The sequence below is a fragment of the Harmonia axyridis genome, chromosome 1 (genome assembly GCF_914767665.1).
Source record: "Harmonia axyridis chromosome 1, icHarAxyr1.1, whole genome shotgun sequence".
NCBI classification, from domain to species: domain Eukaryota; kingdom Metazoa; phylum Arthropoda; class Insecta; order Coleoptera; family Coccinellidae; genus Harmonia; species Harmonia axyridis.
Genome location: NC_059501.1, coordinates 26,182,816 through 26,200,785, shown reverse-complemented (window position 1 = coordinate 26,200,785; position 17,970 = coordinate 26,182,816). Strand labels below are relative to the sequence as shown.

General features: G+C 31.5%; 1 protein-coding gene and 1 long non-coding RNA gene across 2 annotated transcripts; one reads left to right on the top strand and one right to left on the bottom strand.

The window, feature by feature from the left end:
• The first annotated feature begins 5,901 nt into the window (after window positions 1–5,901).
• On the top strand, window positions 5,902–11,275 carry LOC123671023 (RE1-silencing transcription factor B-like). Its single transcript, XM_045604668.1, has 2 exons — window positions 5,902–6,339; window positions 10,295–11,275. The coding sequence occupies exons 1-2, from the start codon at window positions 6,260–6,262 to the stop codon at window positions 10,866–10,868; spliced, it is 654 nt and encodes a 217-aa protein (XP_045460624.1). The 5' UTR covers window positions 5,902–6,259; the 3' UTR covers window positions 10,869–11,275.
• Window positions 11,276–13,339: 2,064 nt separating this feature from the next.
• Window positions 13,340–13,947, bottom strand: LOC123671027. Its single transcript, XR_006746039.1, has 4 exons — window positions 13,876–13,947; window positions 13,744–13,811; window positions 13,505–13,660; window positions 13,340–13,445 (listed from the first exon to the last, which is right to left on the bottom strand). It is a non-coding gene; the product is annotated as an uncharacterized LOC123671027 (long non-coding RNA).
• Between the last annotated feature and the right edge of the window lie 4,023 nt (window positions 13,948–17,970).

The following is a 17,970-nucleotide window of genomic DNA, read 5'->3' as shown; positions in this document are numbered from 1 at the left end:
GTGATTTTGGTGAGAAATTCTCGAGCCAAAATCACGTAGGTGCTCCCTCACCCTAAGGATTATGCGTGTTTCATCCCGAGATCACTTTTGGACTCTTCAGTTAGGCAATCCAGCGATCTTTGCCTAAGACACCCTCCTACACCATCGTGTAGGGGTGACTCGGCTGTAACGCGGTGACGCTCATAAACCTGCCGGGGCCGTAGTAGAGTGGCTAGTAGACGCCCATAACGCCACCTCTCGTGCAGACAGAGTCATAACAGGATTATATTTGGTCCGACTTTTCATTTTGCTGAACATTTAGAATAGATATAATACCTTGAGTAATAACTGTCAATCGGAGAGAATTTTTTTAAATTTATTCCTTATTTTTAGGGAGTCTTATGTCCTGCAGTGGACGCGGATGGTAGGTTGATGATTATATATTTCTCCCATTCAATGCGGAGTTGTTAGTTTTCAATGAACTTCTTAAAGAGAAAATGAAACATTTATTTCAGAAAATTTATTTGAATATTTTACTCGCTTAGTTCGCAGAGCTTACGAAGGAAAGAACTAAACAAAGAAAACATTAACTTGTGTTGAAAAGCGCTTCCTCCTATTCACAAAAAGATCCATAATTACATTTTACTTCAGTAAATTATATGCGTGTATAAGTTCTTAACCATTTCACTTGAAGAACTGCTTTTAGGATGAATTTTGTTGTAGCAGTATCAGTCGTACTCAGAATCAAAATAACTCTTTGAAAATATAAATGGAAAATGGAAATGGTAAAAAATTTCCATTTTCCATGAAATACTTCAAATATCTGATTAATTTTCCGATTTGGCAACGTAGCTGCCAATTTGACGTAGCAGATTCGAGTGTCTCAACGTCATATGAATATTCTTCGTGTTTACCCAGAAAAAATAAGAATAATCACAACAGAGTTAAGATTGGATTAGAAGAAATGGAACAAGATGATGATAGGACATCATATGAGTGAGTATTATTATTATTATTTTATTGAACAACAAGCTAATGAAATATTTCTAGAGTAACTTACTTGAATGAATCTGATATTTTTCTTTTTTTAGGAACAATTCACATATAAATCGGCAAAATTAGGGGAACGGGCAAAATCTCAACGAGTTCATTTTCTCTTGAACCCTTTAGCTGATTTTAGCAATGCTTTCTTTAGTTGTAGTTTGATTTCTCAGAAATATAACTACTTGAATGTCGTCCTCAGCTTCTTTGATTGTTGTTATATACAGAGGAGAACAAAAAAAAAATGAAAAGTAATAAATTATTGACAACTCCCTTTGGTGTGAAGTGTGAACTGTTGACAAACGAAAGTGTTTCGTGTTGGCACGAAATCGAGGAGGAAAAACTACTCTTTACATATTTAATCTTCAAATTGATTCAAATGAGATATGATTACTTTAAACTCACACATTGCCTTATATTTTTTGAAGATATTCTCTTTTTATTTATTGCGATATCTCAATTTCGAGTGGTTTCAGTAGGAAAAAAAGTGTTTATTGTATTAAGGAATGGTAATTATCAATATTGATGTTGAGCGTTTGCTGTTCGATGAAATATTCATTGGATAGAAGAATTTTGAGCATAATATGTTTCGGTTTATATCAACTACTTTAGACAAATTCTATGTTATTGTTACGAAGTACAACTGATCGAATAACCTAATATTATAGTAATGAATCAATACAATTAACTTTTTCATGGAATTTACGTACATTTTCCGGTGTTTCAATTTAAATTTACTTGAAGAGTTTTGCGATTCAAACCATTTATTCTCGAAAAGTAGTACTATATGAAGTGCTGAATTCTTTCTCAAATTCGAGAAATCACAAAGAAGAATGGCTTCTGAACCGTTATGTTTTCGAGGGATCAAGCTACAAACCTAAAAAATAATTGCTGAAATCGGCCAAAGTATTCAAGGGAAAATGAACAATAAACTTTCTTGAAATATTGTCGGTTTCCCTAAATTTACCTGTGTGTATATATATTTTTTGAAGATCCTGTATTATTTTTGAATGGTGATTGATTATTTTTTATTCCACAATGTTTTTCCACTCTAAAAATATCCAAAAATTCAGAGATTACTCGCAAATCAAAAACAAACATAATGATTTCTTCGAACAATAAGCAGTGGGTCAAAATTAATTTCAAATCAATAATGGTTCAAAATCAAACTGGTACGATATTTATATTATTTTCAATGAATGGGAAGATGGTACAAATAATCCTTGTGAAATATTTGGGTCACTTCAGATGCTAAGTTTCCCAAACATAAAAGTGAAAATAATGGTTTTTAACGTCTGAAAATAATTATAAGAGAATAATATAACTTCAATAATAGGATTACTTTTTCCGGATTTCAAAATTTTCTGATTGCCATTATAAATAAGTCTCTTATTGAATAGCAAATTTGCAGGTAACAGATTATATGAAACATTCTTTCAAGTCCAAAAATGTTGAAATTGTGTTCTCTCCTAACATCCTAAATTTTCATTGTTCCTCTTAACAATAATTTATTTGATTCTAGTGTTCAGCTCGGTGTTCAGTATACAATTGACGGCAGCATACTGATGCTTTGAAGGCTGAAGATATAGATATTGTTGAAAAGTACATTGATGAGAATGAAATAAGATCATCTATTGGATATAAAACAGAAATGAAGAGAGATTATAGTTTCAATGAGAGAATTACTTTTGAAATTAAGCCATTGAGTAGTGAACATGCGTCATATCATAAAGATCAAATAACGAACTATATGGATGCTGTTTCTTTGAATAAACAAGAACTTGAATGTCTAGTATGTATGAACATAAACAGGAGGGAGGACTTGAAATTCATATAAAGGCTGTTTATTTCGATAAACGTGACCATAGATGTCACCTGTGCAACTCTACTTCAGCCCATAAAACGAACATCCAAAGGCATATTGATGAGAATATAGGAGTCATTTTTTCAACTAAAGCATACGAGTATGCTTCAGTTAAGGAGGAAAGCCTCCAAAAGCATATATATATATATATTATTCATTCGAATGAAAAAAAAATAAATATCACCTATGTAAGTTTATTGCAAATTGTAACAGAATTTTTTTGTAAGAAATGAGGAACTACCTCTAGTACCTGATAATATTGACGATTCAGAATTGAATAATTTGATTGTGACGGCAAATGTACCTGATGTACCTACCTCTCAACAATCAGACTGTGAATATCAACGCTTGCAGAACATATTGAATTAATAGTAACATTTTCAAATAATAAAATAGATGATTTTTATTTTAAAGAAGTTGTGAATAACAATTTTTAATCATTTCTTAATTTTGAACAGTCACTTTTTGAGAGGGATAAGGAGCCATAAAATATGCTGAACAGAATTAATTAACTGTTATTTTTTCAAATGAATACATAAGCAATATTCAAAAGATATAATAGATAATTATCATAAAAAGATACATTTCAGATTGATCGAAACCATATCAGTACTTAGTATTCTGTGTTAAGTACCTATTCTCTAAATAATCTCTGATCGGATGTAGTTCAATTCAAACAACCTGCTAATTAGGTTCCATCGTATGTTCAAAGATGCCATTAAGATAGTTTTCATAGGTTTTGTGAGCAGACAAACCAGTGTTGCCAGAAGTGATGAATTTTCTTCAATATGCAGAGTTTTAACCCCCAAAAAGAGCTAAAGAAGAAAAGGTGAACAATTTACGAAAACCGCTAAAACATGCAAAAAATTTGAAATTTACATATTTTGCTATTTCATTCATTTCGTATGAGTTCTTACATCTTTCGGTAAAATGATTATGCTATGACTCCAAATTATTGGCAATTCAAACTCGGGGCTCGGGATTCTCTTTCGTCCAGAACTATACTTTTCGATTTCTTGTAGTTTTGACGTCTATGCTACCGATTTCGAGAAAAAATAATATCGAACTATTCTCCAGTAATCCTCAGGAAAATCCAAGTCATTACAAAGATCCAGTTTATAAGCTGTGATGAATAAATTAATTATGAGTTTTGGTACTTATTTACCCACTATGTGGCGAAGATTAAAAATGATTTCATGAAGTGAAATGAGCATTACCAAAAAGTAAGACTACAAGTAACACCCTGTATCTCGAAAATAAAGCGTTTGCGAGCTCATGCTTATTGGGGCTTTTTATTCTCAGAATTATCTGAGGAACCTCTTATTTTCCTTCGTAACTTCAATTTAGGAACACCTAATGGCCAATATAAGGTGAAAACAATCGAATTGGTAATAAAAAAATATTTCGAGTAATATTTGGTTCAAACTTCGTTATCAAACCTCTCTTTCTCACATTACATATATGAGTAAACGTTATCGTCAAAAAATTTTTTTCTCATTAACATCCCCTTCCCCGAAAAAAACAAAAGATCTACGCCCTTGTTGCTGTCTAGTAAAAAAAAATAACAATTTTTTTAAGAGTAAGAAGTCTGTCGGGGTAAATGTCAGTTCTTTGCATTTTGAATGCGATAGAGTAATAAGATAGAAGTACCTAAATTAGGTTATTTTTTGCAAGGGAGTTTGTTTTATAATAGTGGGTGATAATTCCGAACTGAACCCTAAGGGAGACCTGGAAAAATCGCAGAAATGATGCAAAATTTGAGAAAAAATAATACAATCAGGTAGAATTATAGGGAGAAAGTGGATATATCCATAAGATCCTCATAAAATGTGCATGAGTTGTTACATTTTGGACCAATGATTTCCCTAGAAAAATGCGGTGTTGAAATTAAATATATATTTTTGGCAATCTGTCGTATAGTTGAATATATTATTCTTATTGAATATTAGGTGAAAGTGTAAAAGTAGCTATAGCTAAACTTTCACCTGATAAAAAAGGTTGTTATTATTATTATATTCTTGGACCATCTGAAATCTGCTGGAACCGGCAACAAAGCGCACATAGTTTTCGATTTGAGTCGTTCGCGTTGTTAGTATGTGAATTCATCACGACCGACAATTGACACTTCAAAACAAAATAAATATTAATTCTAAAGGTTTATCGTATAGGTATATTGATGTTGGAAAATGCGTGAAATATCAATGATAGTGAATTTTGGTCGAATATCCATAATAAAACAAAAATCAACGGCGTATAAGTGAAATAAATGGAGTGACCTTGGCGAAAAATTATTTATTTTTTTTTTTTTGACAAACAATATGCGACAAAATTTGTTGTGTACGAATTCGCATTTCACACCCCAAAATTAGTAAATCTGGAAAATTTAACCTTAGAGCGTTTTGTCCTTATCTACATAATTATCAATTGATGAACTGACTTCTAATAATATTTCTTCAGTGTCAGAAGAAAGAAAACATATAGAATAGGCACAACACTTTGAGACCCTCGATTGACGTCCAATTTTCTACGTCAAATTGGCAACTGTCTTGGCAGATTGAAGAAAGCTTTTTGATGATATAGAGGTATTTTATTGGGAACTCCTACTACAACCGCAGTGATATGTTAGCGATATCTGAAACTTAGCAAATTTGTATGTACTTTACATTAAACATATGGAAGAACTGAAGGTGGATACACCTATAAGATTTTTGCCTTGACTGTAATTAAGTAGTCTTTTTTCACTGCCTCATCCACCATAGGCTAGGTCTGATGGCCATATTGAACTTATCAAAATTTCTTTCAACTTTACAGGAAAAATAATTCACACCAGCCCAATTCCTAATGATGATAATGAGTAGTCTTTCATTACAGTCTTCAAATAAACTACTTAAAGAGAAAAATTCATTTCAGAAAATTCATTTGAATATTTCAATCACTCAGTTCACAGAGCTTACGAAGAAGAACTGAATAAAGAAAACCTTCACTTGCGCTATCAAGCGCTAAATTCCACTTTAAAAACGTTCCATACATCAGAAAATTATATATGTATCATTTTTTATAGTTTGTACTTTTACCTATACGTTCTTATAACCATTCAATTTGAAGAGTTTTGTCAGAGTATTTCTATAAACATCTTGGCTTCAAGGATGAATTTAGTTGCAGCAGTAACTGTCGTATTTAGAATCAGAATAAATATTCAAAGATATAGGTAACCTGATATTATAACTGTCGAGACCGGTAGCGGGAACTGGTGAAATATTTCTATTTTCTATGAATACTTCAAATACCTGATTAATTTTTCGATTTGGCAACGTAGCTGCCAATTTCATGTGACAGATTCGAGGGTCTATTCTCCATGTGTACCAAGAATAATATATGAGTATTCACAACAGAAGAGTTAAGACTGAATTAGAAGAAATGGGACAAGATGATGATAGGATATCATTTGACTATGAGTGAGTATTTATATCTGTTTTTTACAAAAAACCTTTAAAATATTTCATGAGTAAGGTATTCGAATGAACCCGCATTTTTCTTTTTTTTGTGTTATATATGTATAACCATAGTATAGTTCTTCATACTATGATACAACATTGGCAAAATTAGGAGAACGGAAAAAACGGAAAAACGAAAAAAAAGATCAACGAAGTTAGCAGTTCATTTTCTCTTGAACCCTTCGGTCGATTTTTAGCAATTATTTGATTCCCCAGGAACATACTTGTTTGAAATCCTTAGCTACTTGTTTGTTGTTATACAGGCTGATTCACCGGGATGGCCTCTATTAGACGTTTATGGAAAGCTGATCATAATTTTCACTATTTTGAGCTGAAAGTTTGTATATTGGCGTTTGACAATGATCTTTCTTCCTAAAATATTTTCAGTCCTCTACAAAAGCTTTTTTCGCAAAAATATTTTTCTTTTTCAATTCTGCAAGTACATAGTATTATAAGACTGCTTGCGGTTTGGACAAAAATGTATACAGTCCATTCAGGAATTATTGAAATCCCGGGTGGCTTTGGAAAATCGGAATAAAGTTGCTATTGGCTCATTCAGTAACATTTTGAATTGCAGATTTCGGGTTGGCATTGGAAATGTCATTGACAGGATGTCAGATTTCAGTTTGTTTGTGTTATTGGTTTTGATCCAAGAAATTTTGAAATTGAAAAGTTGTATCAATTTCAAACACACATTGATTAGTTTATTTGAGTATTTCTCGCAATACTGTTTGAAAAAAGAAGAAAGCAAGTCAGTACGGCCTGTATTATTAGCGGAAGAAAACCTGTGCGATACGATTTCACCTTAAAAGAATCATTAAATGATTTGATTGTTACCAAAAGCAACCAATATATCAGTCTGGATAAAATTTGACCAAAAAGCATCTAGATTTTAATCCATCGAACACAACATTACATATAATTAATTCGTTACAAGTTCAAAACAGTTAATAAAAGGAAAATTCTTATTGATGAACAAAAAAATATAATAAGTTGAGTACGATTTTATGGTGAATACAAAGAATATTTGCAACAAAATGTGAAATTCATTCATCTGGAGGAAACTTGGTTATTTGAAAATGGCAGCATTATTGAACAGTGGACTCTAGAAAGAAAACAAAAAGTTTTTCAAATATATTCAAGGGTAAAAGTAGAAGGAGCACTATTTTGAATGCTGGATATTTGGATTTTTACCTGGATGTTTTGTTTTGACAGTGGTGATCATGAGGATTATATAAATCTATGAAGGAAGAATTATTTTATAATTGGGTTGCTAAACAAAGTTTATTGCATTGCATCTATAGTTTATTTATATTCTATATTGAAATTAAGTATTGTTATATTTGTTTTTTGTTCTTCAATGAGTAATCCAAAAATCTAATAAATTTCAATGGCTTTATAGAATTTTTACTGAGTATTTTATCGAAAAATATATTTAGAAGAGTAACTTCAAGAATTTCTTCACCTCTTACCCACTTGAAGATAATAATAGAATGCAATAAAATTTTAAAATTCACAAATTAAAAATAATTTCATGCAAGAATGCTTTTAGTGAGTGAGTTAAAGCTGTTATGGGCAAAATACTTTATGTAATTTAATAGTAACTAGTATAAAAGCATTTCAATAAAAAACAGAAAACTTGAGAATAAATAGTACCTATATTTTTCATACAAATTTAATCAATCATTCATGTCATGAACAGTTTCAAAGAATAGTGACTTTAGAAAGTAATTTACACATTGTCTGATAAATTGGTTCCAATTTTGAAAGTTACAGTACAACTGGAATATCAAAATTTTTCGTATACTAAATGGATTCTTTGAATTTTATTTCTGTCTTATTATGATATGGCTCTTCCATTCACTAAGCTACACTATTTAAATTTATCAACCAGTTTTTTCTGTTTTCTTCACCAGTTTAGACACCACTGTTAACATGATCCATAAGAGTTATTTGATAAGAATTTTGCAAGCAGGTTGGTATTCAGTGTCCATCAGTAATGCAACAATTTTTGAAGAGCCTTTGGTGAAAATGAAATATGCATATTCTAATGATCTTCAATGGGATCTTTCATGGGCGACTCTTAAATGAATAGATATCTCTTCATTGGATTTCTAAGAAATGAGATAGCATTTCACTATATTTTTACGTTATATAATCTGAACTTCAATTTATGAAATCATGACTGTATGCGTCCCATCGTAATAATCGTAATTTCGAAAATTCGGGATCTTTCGGATACAAATATGATGAAAATAATTTAAACTGGTTATTTCTATGATGAACCATAGCAATATTTAGTGATATTTTCGTAACCAGAAATAAAGCCGCGATTAGACGTTCAAGGCCTTCTTCGATGTCAATAATTCCTGAATGGACTGTAAGTTGTTTATAAGATGATCATGAACTTGGACAAATCAAATTCATCAAAACTCAAGATTTCCAAATTAGAAACTATATTTTTCATTATTTCTATCGATTATAGGTACAAAAAAATTAGGGGGTTACTGAAGCAAGTTACAACAAGTACAACGGATCGAATAATGAACATAACATTGTAATAATCAACATTTCATTGGTAAAACGGAAATTGTTGCTTGATTCAATGAGAACAATTCATCAATATGATGAATGACTTTTCATTGTATTAATATCCCAGTTCATAGGTTTTTTTTTTAAATCATTAATATTAGACCTCAAAACAGTTTCAAAATGATGAACTTGAAGAGCTTTGCCATTCAAAACATGAATTTCTTGTTCAACAAAGGTACCATATGAAGCGTTCTCTCATATTTAATATATCGCAATAAAAAATAAAAAGAGAAAATGTTCAGAAAAGATGGGCCAACATTTGAGTTTACTTCGAATCTTTTTCAACAGCCTGTCTGCATCCACTCCTGGACATAGGCCTCCCCCTGAATTTTCCAATTTTCCCTATCTTTAGCCAAACGGTGCCGACATCGTCCGACCTTTGTTTTATTTATTTTATTTTATTTATTTGTTTATTGCTTCGAATAAAAGCTTGTATTTACTTTTTTTGTTCACCCCTGCATTTAACAAAAACGGATTAAATGAAGATGGCATCTAAATCGTTTATGTACCTGAAGCAGTGGCCTACGCAAAGGAGGATATATCCATTGTAATGTGTAAATTTGTAAATTTTCAATTCAATTCAATTCAATTTATTTGAGATTCAAACCACAATTACAATGTGCTTAAATATAGTACAAAATACATACAACAATTTCAATGTTATCCCCATCAAGACGAAACAACAAGTCACAACGCTCCATAAATTATTCGTGTGAAAATTTAATCAACGAATTCTTCATCCAGCTGCTATATTAAAAGGCTTGATCTGATCTGACTGTCTTCGGCATGATCATTATTTATTTACGAGCCAAAAATTCCAAATTATTGATGAAAATAAGCAAGCTGATAAAAAATAATGAGATTTCAAAGTAAAAGCTCCGAACTTCTCTCATTGAAAATCAATCTCAGAAAGTATATACAAATTCAAAGCATATCGGAAACGATTTTTTTTCTTTATCCGCCCCCCTCCCCCAAGGCTCATGTCGGGGTACGCCACTGTCTAGAGGAATGAAGCTACAATTCAAGAAATTAATTGCTGAAATCGGCCAAAGGGTTCAAGGGAAAATGAGATACGAATAAAAAAAAAACATTGCTTCGGACGATACAAATTAATCTGGTACGATATTCATACAATTTTATCGAATGGAAAGATGGCAAAAATAATCCTTTTAAAATATTTGGGTCTCTTCAGAAGCTATGTTATCCAAACATAAAATGTAAAAGTTTGCAGGTTACATGAAACTGTCTTCAAATTCCAAAAAATTTTGAAATTGTGTTCTCTTTTAATATCCTAAAAATTTCCTATAAACTTCTTTGATTCTAGTGTCCAGCATACAATTGACGGGCAGTATACTGAAGATATAAAGACCGAAGACGTTAAGACGGAAGATATAGATATTGTTGACCAGTACATTGATGAGAATGGAATAAGATCGTCGATTGGATATGAAACTGAAATGAAGAGAGATTGTAGTTTCAATGAGAAAATTACTTGTGAAATTAAGCCATTGGGTAGTAAACATGACTCATCTAATAAATATAAAACTAGGAATCATATGGATGCTGCTCCTTCGAATAAACATGAACAAGAATGTCTAGTATGTGAGTATACAACAAATGACAAGACAAATCTAAAACGGCATTTTGATGCTGTTCATTTGAATAAGCGAGAACATAATTGTAAGTTTTGTGAGTATTCTGCTAAACATAAGCAGGGACTTGAAAACCATATAAAGGCTGTTCATTTGGATAAACGAGAACATAAATGTCACCTGCGCAACTATGCTTCAGCTTATAAACAGAATATCGAAAAGCATATAGTTGCAGTTCATTCGAATAAACGAGAACATAAATGTGTGTTTTGTGAGTATGCTGCTAAAAAAAAGAAAAGTTCTTGAAAACCATATAAAGGCTGTTCATTTGGATAAACGAGAACATAAATGTCACCTCTGCAACTATGCTTCAGCTTATAAACATAGCATCAAAAAGCATATAGTTGCAGTTCATTCGAATGAACGAGAACATAAATGTGTGTTTTGTGAGTATGCTGCTAACGAAAAGAAACATCTTGAAAACCATATAAAGGCTGTTCATTTGGATAAACGAGAACATAAATGTCACCTGTGCAACTATGCTTCAGCTTATAAACAGAACATCAAAAAGCATATAGGTGCAGTTCATTTGAATGAACAAGAACATAAATGTGGGTTTTGTGAGTATGTAGCTAATCAGAAGGGAAACCTTGAAAATCATATAAAGGCTGTTCATTTGGATAAACGAGAACATAAATGTCACCTCTGCAACTATGCTTCAGCTTATAAACATAGCATCAAAAAGCATATCGTTGCAGTTCATTCGAATAAACGAGAACATAAATGTGTGTTTTGTGAGTATGCTGCTAACGAAAAGAAACAACTTGAAAACCATATAAAGGCTGTTCATTTGGATAAACGAGAACATAAATGTCACCTCTGCAACTATGCTTCAGCTTATAAACATAGCATCAAAAAGCATATAGTTGCAGTTCATTCGAATAAACGAGAACATAAATGTGTGTTTTGTGAGTATGCTGCTAACGAAAAGAAACATCTTGAAAACCATATAAAGGCTGTTCATTTGGATAAACGAGAACATAAATGTCACCTGTGCAACTATGCTTCAGCTTATAAACAGAACATCAAAAAGCATATAGGTGCAGTTCATTTGAATGAACAAGAACATAAATGTGGGTTTTGTGAGTATGTAGCTAATCAGAAGGGAAACCTTGAAAATCATATAAAGGCTGTTCATTTGGATAAACGAGAACATAGATGTCACCTGTGCAATTATGCTTCAGCTTATAGACAGAACATCCAAAGGCATATAGAAGTAGTTCATCTGAACAAACGAGAATATAAATGTGAATTTTGTGAGTATGTAGCTCAGCAGAAATGACAACTTGAAAATCATATGAAGGCTGTTCATTTGGAAAAGCGAGAACATAAATGTCACCTGTGCAACTATGCTACAGCTTATAAAGGGAACATCAAAAATCATATAGTTGCAGTTCATTCGAATAAACGAGAACATAAATGTGTGTTTTGTGAGTATGCTGCTAATGAAAAGAAAGTTCTTGAAAACCATATAAAGGCTGTTCATTTGGATAAACGAGAACATAAATGTCACCTGTGCAACTATGCTTCAGCTTATAAACAGAGCATCAAAAGGCATATAGATGAAGTTCATTTGAAGTATAAACGAAAAGGGAGGAGTCGATAAAGATATGAATGTTATTCGCTTCAATAAACGCGAATGTGTTAACATTTTTAACTACTCATGTTCATTCATAATCATTCATAATCATACTCATACTCGCATACGAGTATGATTCAGTTATAAAAGAAACCTAAAAAAAGCATATAAATACTATTCATTTGAATGAAAAAAACTAAAATATCACCTATACAAGTTCACTGTGTTTGGTAACAAAATTGTCATGGGAAAATGAGTAACTACCTCTAGTGCCTGATGATGTTATGACGATTCAGAATTGAATAATTTAATCGTGAGGACAAATGTAACTGAGGTACCTCTCAACAATCAGATTGTGAATATCAACGCTTGCAGAACAGAAATAATCAATATTTATTTTATCGAATTAATTAGTAAAATTCTCAAAGAAACCTATTTTAAATATTGATTTTTTTTAAATTAATTTCTGAACAACAATTTCTTCATAATTAATTCATAAGCAGTAATATTCCTATATAAAGCTATTTCAAATATTGATTTTCATTTTAATAAATTTATGAACAACAATTTCTTCAAAATTAATCTTAAGCAGTAATCCATAAGAAGTAATATCATTGAATAAACCTATTTTAAATATATTGATTTTTATTTTAATTAATTTGTGAGCAACAATTTCCTCATAAGTAATTCATAAGCAGTAATGTTCCTAAATAAACAATCTATTTCAAATATTGATTTTGATTTTAATTAAGTTGATCAGGTGCCATCTGTGCCTCACCCAAAGTCACAAAGACAAATTCAGGGTGGGACACCTTGGATTTGACTCTGTGATTGCAAAACGGTTCTCACTACTCCACTTTTATTTTAATTATCTGTGTATTGATCATAACTTTCGCTTCTCTATCCTTTAATGTAGTAAGAATTCCTTCATTAATTTTCTTCCTGTTTTTAAGAGATTCAATCTCTTATCAAGGAGTGTAATATTTCTCCACAAACTCTGTTCGAGTGAGAGCCTTGGAAATTGTAGTCTCCTTCTTTTTTTCATTTCACATTCAAAGTACTATACCAAAATATCAGTTGGGCGCAGCAGTAATGTTATGAAGTAATAAAGACAAATGATTTAATTGGTAAGTATAATGATTCCTGGGGTCACGAAGCTCCAAAATGTGACGCAGGGAAATGTAGTCGACTCGCCGTAACAACCATTTTGGAAATGTGGTCTCCTTCTTGATAATGGTGGTTCCCTTGACAAAAAATGAATGATAGTAATAAACAATTGATACTTTGAAATAGGTTTTGTTACCATCAAATTTTCTTTTTTTATATCTTGATTTCCAGGGGGCGGAGGAGTCTCTTTCTCTAAAATTCATTCAGTCTATGCAAGCTCCGAGACTCTCAGAAGCTGACTTACAGGTGTCAGCAACTCTGATGACACATATTTTTGAAAAGTTTCATTGTTCTGAAAGAAAGTATATTAGTGGTCTTAGTTAACTCAAATATTATGAAAAGTAAATTGTTTTGATCATGAACAAAATTACTTACAACAGTATTCACTTCATAATTATGATTTAATAAGATAAGTCTTCGCTTACAGATGTTCTTCAATATTGCTGTGTAAAAGTGAACTAAAATAGTGGAATCTCTGCTTAAAAAATAACCAAATTTTATACTCACGTGAGTACTACAGAAAACATTATAAGGCTGAAGAATCATTTGATTCAATCCATGGAAAAGCATTGAAATATAATTATTTGAAATATTCATACGTATTATCAGAGAACGGAAAAAAGTTGGTTGTAAATGGAAATGAGTTTATTATTGAAGAGTTACTAGGAATTGAAGAAGACGAAGCCTTACCGAAGACAAAAAGTACCTCTGCCACACCGACACAGAAACTGCTCCTACAGCCCGAAACTCCGGGGGAACAACTACGAACCTCATTGGTGGCTTCGAAAGAAAACGTATCAATCGAACTCAAGAAAAACCAAATAAAATTGGATAAAATTATGAAACTTTGTTCTGATTCGTCTTCATTGCATATTGGAAAAAAATCAAAGTAGGTACTTAATAAAGAAATAGATAAAATAAACATTTCAGTTATTATTGTTGTTGAATTATTATAAAAAAAAAAAAATAATATATTATCATCATCATAATTGTAAGCCATTAGTAATTTTTGTTCTATCTATATATAATGCTGTTTTATACTGGGTTACTATCTTATACTTCATTTGTAATTTAATATATTATATAATCACTATGGATCAGTACATTAGAGATTGCGAATACTAGACAGTCAATACGATCGAGGTCGAGCAAATGTGCAGTATATTGGATTACCCTGTTGATTCTTGCGATAACAACACTTTTTCTTTGGTACACCAGAATATTAGAAGCATAGCAAAGAATATTGATGAATTCGATTTATATTTAGGTGAAACCGATACAGTATTCGATTATATCATTTTGACAGAAACTTGGTTGATTCAATATATTAATTTCTTCAGTAAAAATGGTTACGTGACTATTTACAATGGAGGAGATGACAATAAAAACGATGGTGTTGTTGTATATATAAAGGAAAATTCTAATTACGTAACGAACATTATCCACATTGATAAATGCAAAGCAATAGAAACTCAAATCAATACTCGTAACAGAAAGAAACTAATAATCATAGCTCTTTATAGACCTCCTTTCACGAACGTAATACTATTTCTGGATCAACTCAAACTTTACCTGGAACAATCAAGACAAAAAACATCAGATTACCATATTATTGTCGGTGATATGAACATAAATATCGGACTTGAGGATGACGAAATTGTATCGGAGGATCTAAACATATTGAGTGAATGTTTTGAATCGATGATAAACAAAGATATTAGAGTACAAGGTAAGTCTGCTTCGTGTATTGATCATATTTTTTTGAAATGTAAAACACCTGAGTTCAAGGAAAAGTGTAGGCCAATAATTGTACACTCACATATCACTGAATCAGTGATATGTGAGTGTACAATTATTGGCCTACACTTTTCCTTGAACTCAGGTGTTTTACATTTCAAAAAAATATGATCAATATAATGATATGATATGATCAGTGACACTGATCATTATACTCAAATCTTGAAAATACCGATTGAGTTGGAACCTACACAGGCTTCAATAGAATCCTATGTTGAATACAAGAACTTAAGGAGCGAATAATTAAGTATTTTTTATTCTTTGAATTATCATACATAAAAAAAATTTAACGGTTGGATTTGGCTACTCTCTCCAACTCATCCTTCTTCTTGATAGCATAAGAATTTGATGATCCCTTTGCCGTCGTAGTATACAAGAGAGTACTCAAATTCAAATTTATATGCAAAAAACCGGCGAAAAATGAAAATTTTTACCTTTTTTGAATTATTTCAAAGATTTATCATGAAATCTTGGTGGCAAACCTCAGATTCGAATTCTGTACCCCATTAACAAAGAAAATAAATTGAATAAATCAGAACTAACCCATCAACTGGATTTTAGCAGAGATAGATAAAATACGCCAATTTTGAACTATCGTTTGAGCCAGGTTTATCGAAAAAAAAACTTGATGGAAGAAAACGCCAGAAGAAGAAATTTTATTCTGAATTTTTTTTTTAATGTTCCGTCACGAAATTTGGGTGCTAAGCCTCAGATTCGAATTCAGCACCCAAAAACAAAAAAACATACGATCAAAGAAATCACAACTACCCCATAACTTTCCCTTGAGGGGCACATTTGAGCACAAATTGTCTACATTACGTAGAGGTTATCTGATTCAGATTTCAGATTACTTTTTACGAATTCCATTAAAAAAAATACTTTCGAGATTTTGAAAAAAAAATAAGTTTCAAAGTGAACGATCTGAAGTTACTGAAGGTACTACGAATATACTGTGTCCGTAAAGTATGGAAAAAATTCATTTTTAAACAGACCATTTTGAGAAAAAATCCTGAAAAATGTCGATTTTTTATTTCAATTTACCGTATTTTAAAATAATAATCTAATATACAGGGTGAATACTTTCGAGTGATGACGTCATCGTAATTTTTGTTTAAATGGAACACCTCCGTTTTGTTTCAATTTTCCGACTACTCTAGCTGAGTTTGTCTAGCGGCAATTGGTTTGAATGTAACACCCTGTAGTTGGTTACATTTTTAGATTAATAAAAATGTATAAAAATAAGGAATAATTTCTTTCATTTTCTGTCTGCTAGATCACGAGTACCAAACATGTTTGGAAACAGCTCATTTTTATTGATCTAAAAATGTAACAAACTACAGGGTGTTACATTCAAACCAATTGTCGCTAGACAATAAGTATTTTTGATAATATTGTTCATTTAACTAATAAAGAATGTTACACGTTACTTAATGAGCACACACAAAACTATTGTATTTTTGTCCACCCTGTACCAATTGGAATCAACATGTGATACATTTTTGGAATCAACTCACCTAGAGTAATCGGAGATTACTGAGACAAAGTGGTTCCATATAAAAAAATGACGGTGACGTCATTACTCGAAAGTAATTCACCCTGTATATTAGATTATTACTTTAAAATAGGGTAAATTTCAGGATTATTTTTTAAAATGGTCTGTTTAGCTAAAAATGAATTTGTTCCATACTTTACGGACACAGTGTATATACTCTTGTTAACTTGACGTTTCGTTTCAATAAATTTTGACATCTTAAACATTTCGGGGGGGTTTGAACGCCCAAAAGCCCCCCCCCCCCTGGCTACGCCCGTGAGAATAAATACATTTTGCTGCCAAGGTAGGAAACTCCTTACTTTGCTGCCTGACAAGAAAATTAATGATTTGCTGATTGATATATGTCTGCAAAATTAATATTTGCTGTCAATCGGAGAAATTTTTTTTTTAATTTATTTGTTATTATTAGAGATTCTTATGTCCCGCAGTGGACGCAGATGGTAGGGTGATGATTATATATTACTTCCATTCAATTTGGAGTTGTTAGTTTCCAATAAACTCCTTAAAATTAAAATGAAATATTCATTTAAAAAAATTTATTTGAATGTTTTACTCGCTTAGTTCGCAGAGCTTACGAAAGAAAGAACTAAGCATAGAAAACCTTAACTTGTGTTAATAAGCGCTTTATCTCAAAACGATCCATAATTACAGTTTACTCCAGTAAATTATATGCGTGTATACGTTCTTAACCATTCCATTTGAAGAGTTGTTAGAGTATTCCAATAAACATCATGTTTACCCAGAAAAAAATGAGAATAATCATAATAGAGTTAAGATAGAATTGGAAGAAATGGAACAAGACTATGATAGGATATCATTTGACTATAAGTGAGTATTCATCTCTGGTTTGAACAACAAACTAATGAAATATTTCTAGAGTATCTTACTTGAATGAACCTGATATTTTCACTTTTTTAGGAACTATTTACATACACACCGGAAAAAATAGGGGAACGGGCAAAATCTCAACGAAGTTCATTTTCTTCTGAACCCTTCAGCCGATTTCAGAAATCATTTTTTTTATTTGTAGTTTGATTTCTCAGAACTATAACTACTCGAATGTCATCCTCAGCTACTTTGATTGTTGTTATATACAGAGGAGAACAAAAAAAAAATGAAAAGTAACTAATTATTGACAACTCCCTTTGGTGTGAATTGTTGACAAACGAAAGTGTTTACGAACACTTCGTGTTGGCACGAAATCGTTGAGGAAAAATTAATCTTCAAATTAATTGAAACGAGATATGATTACT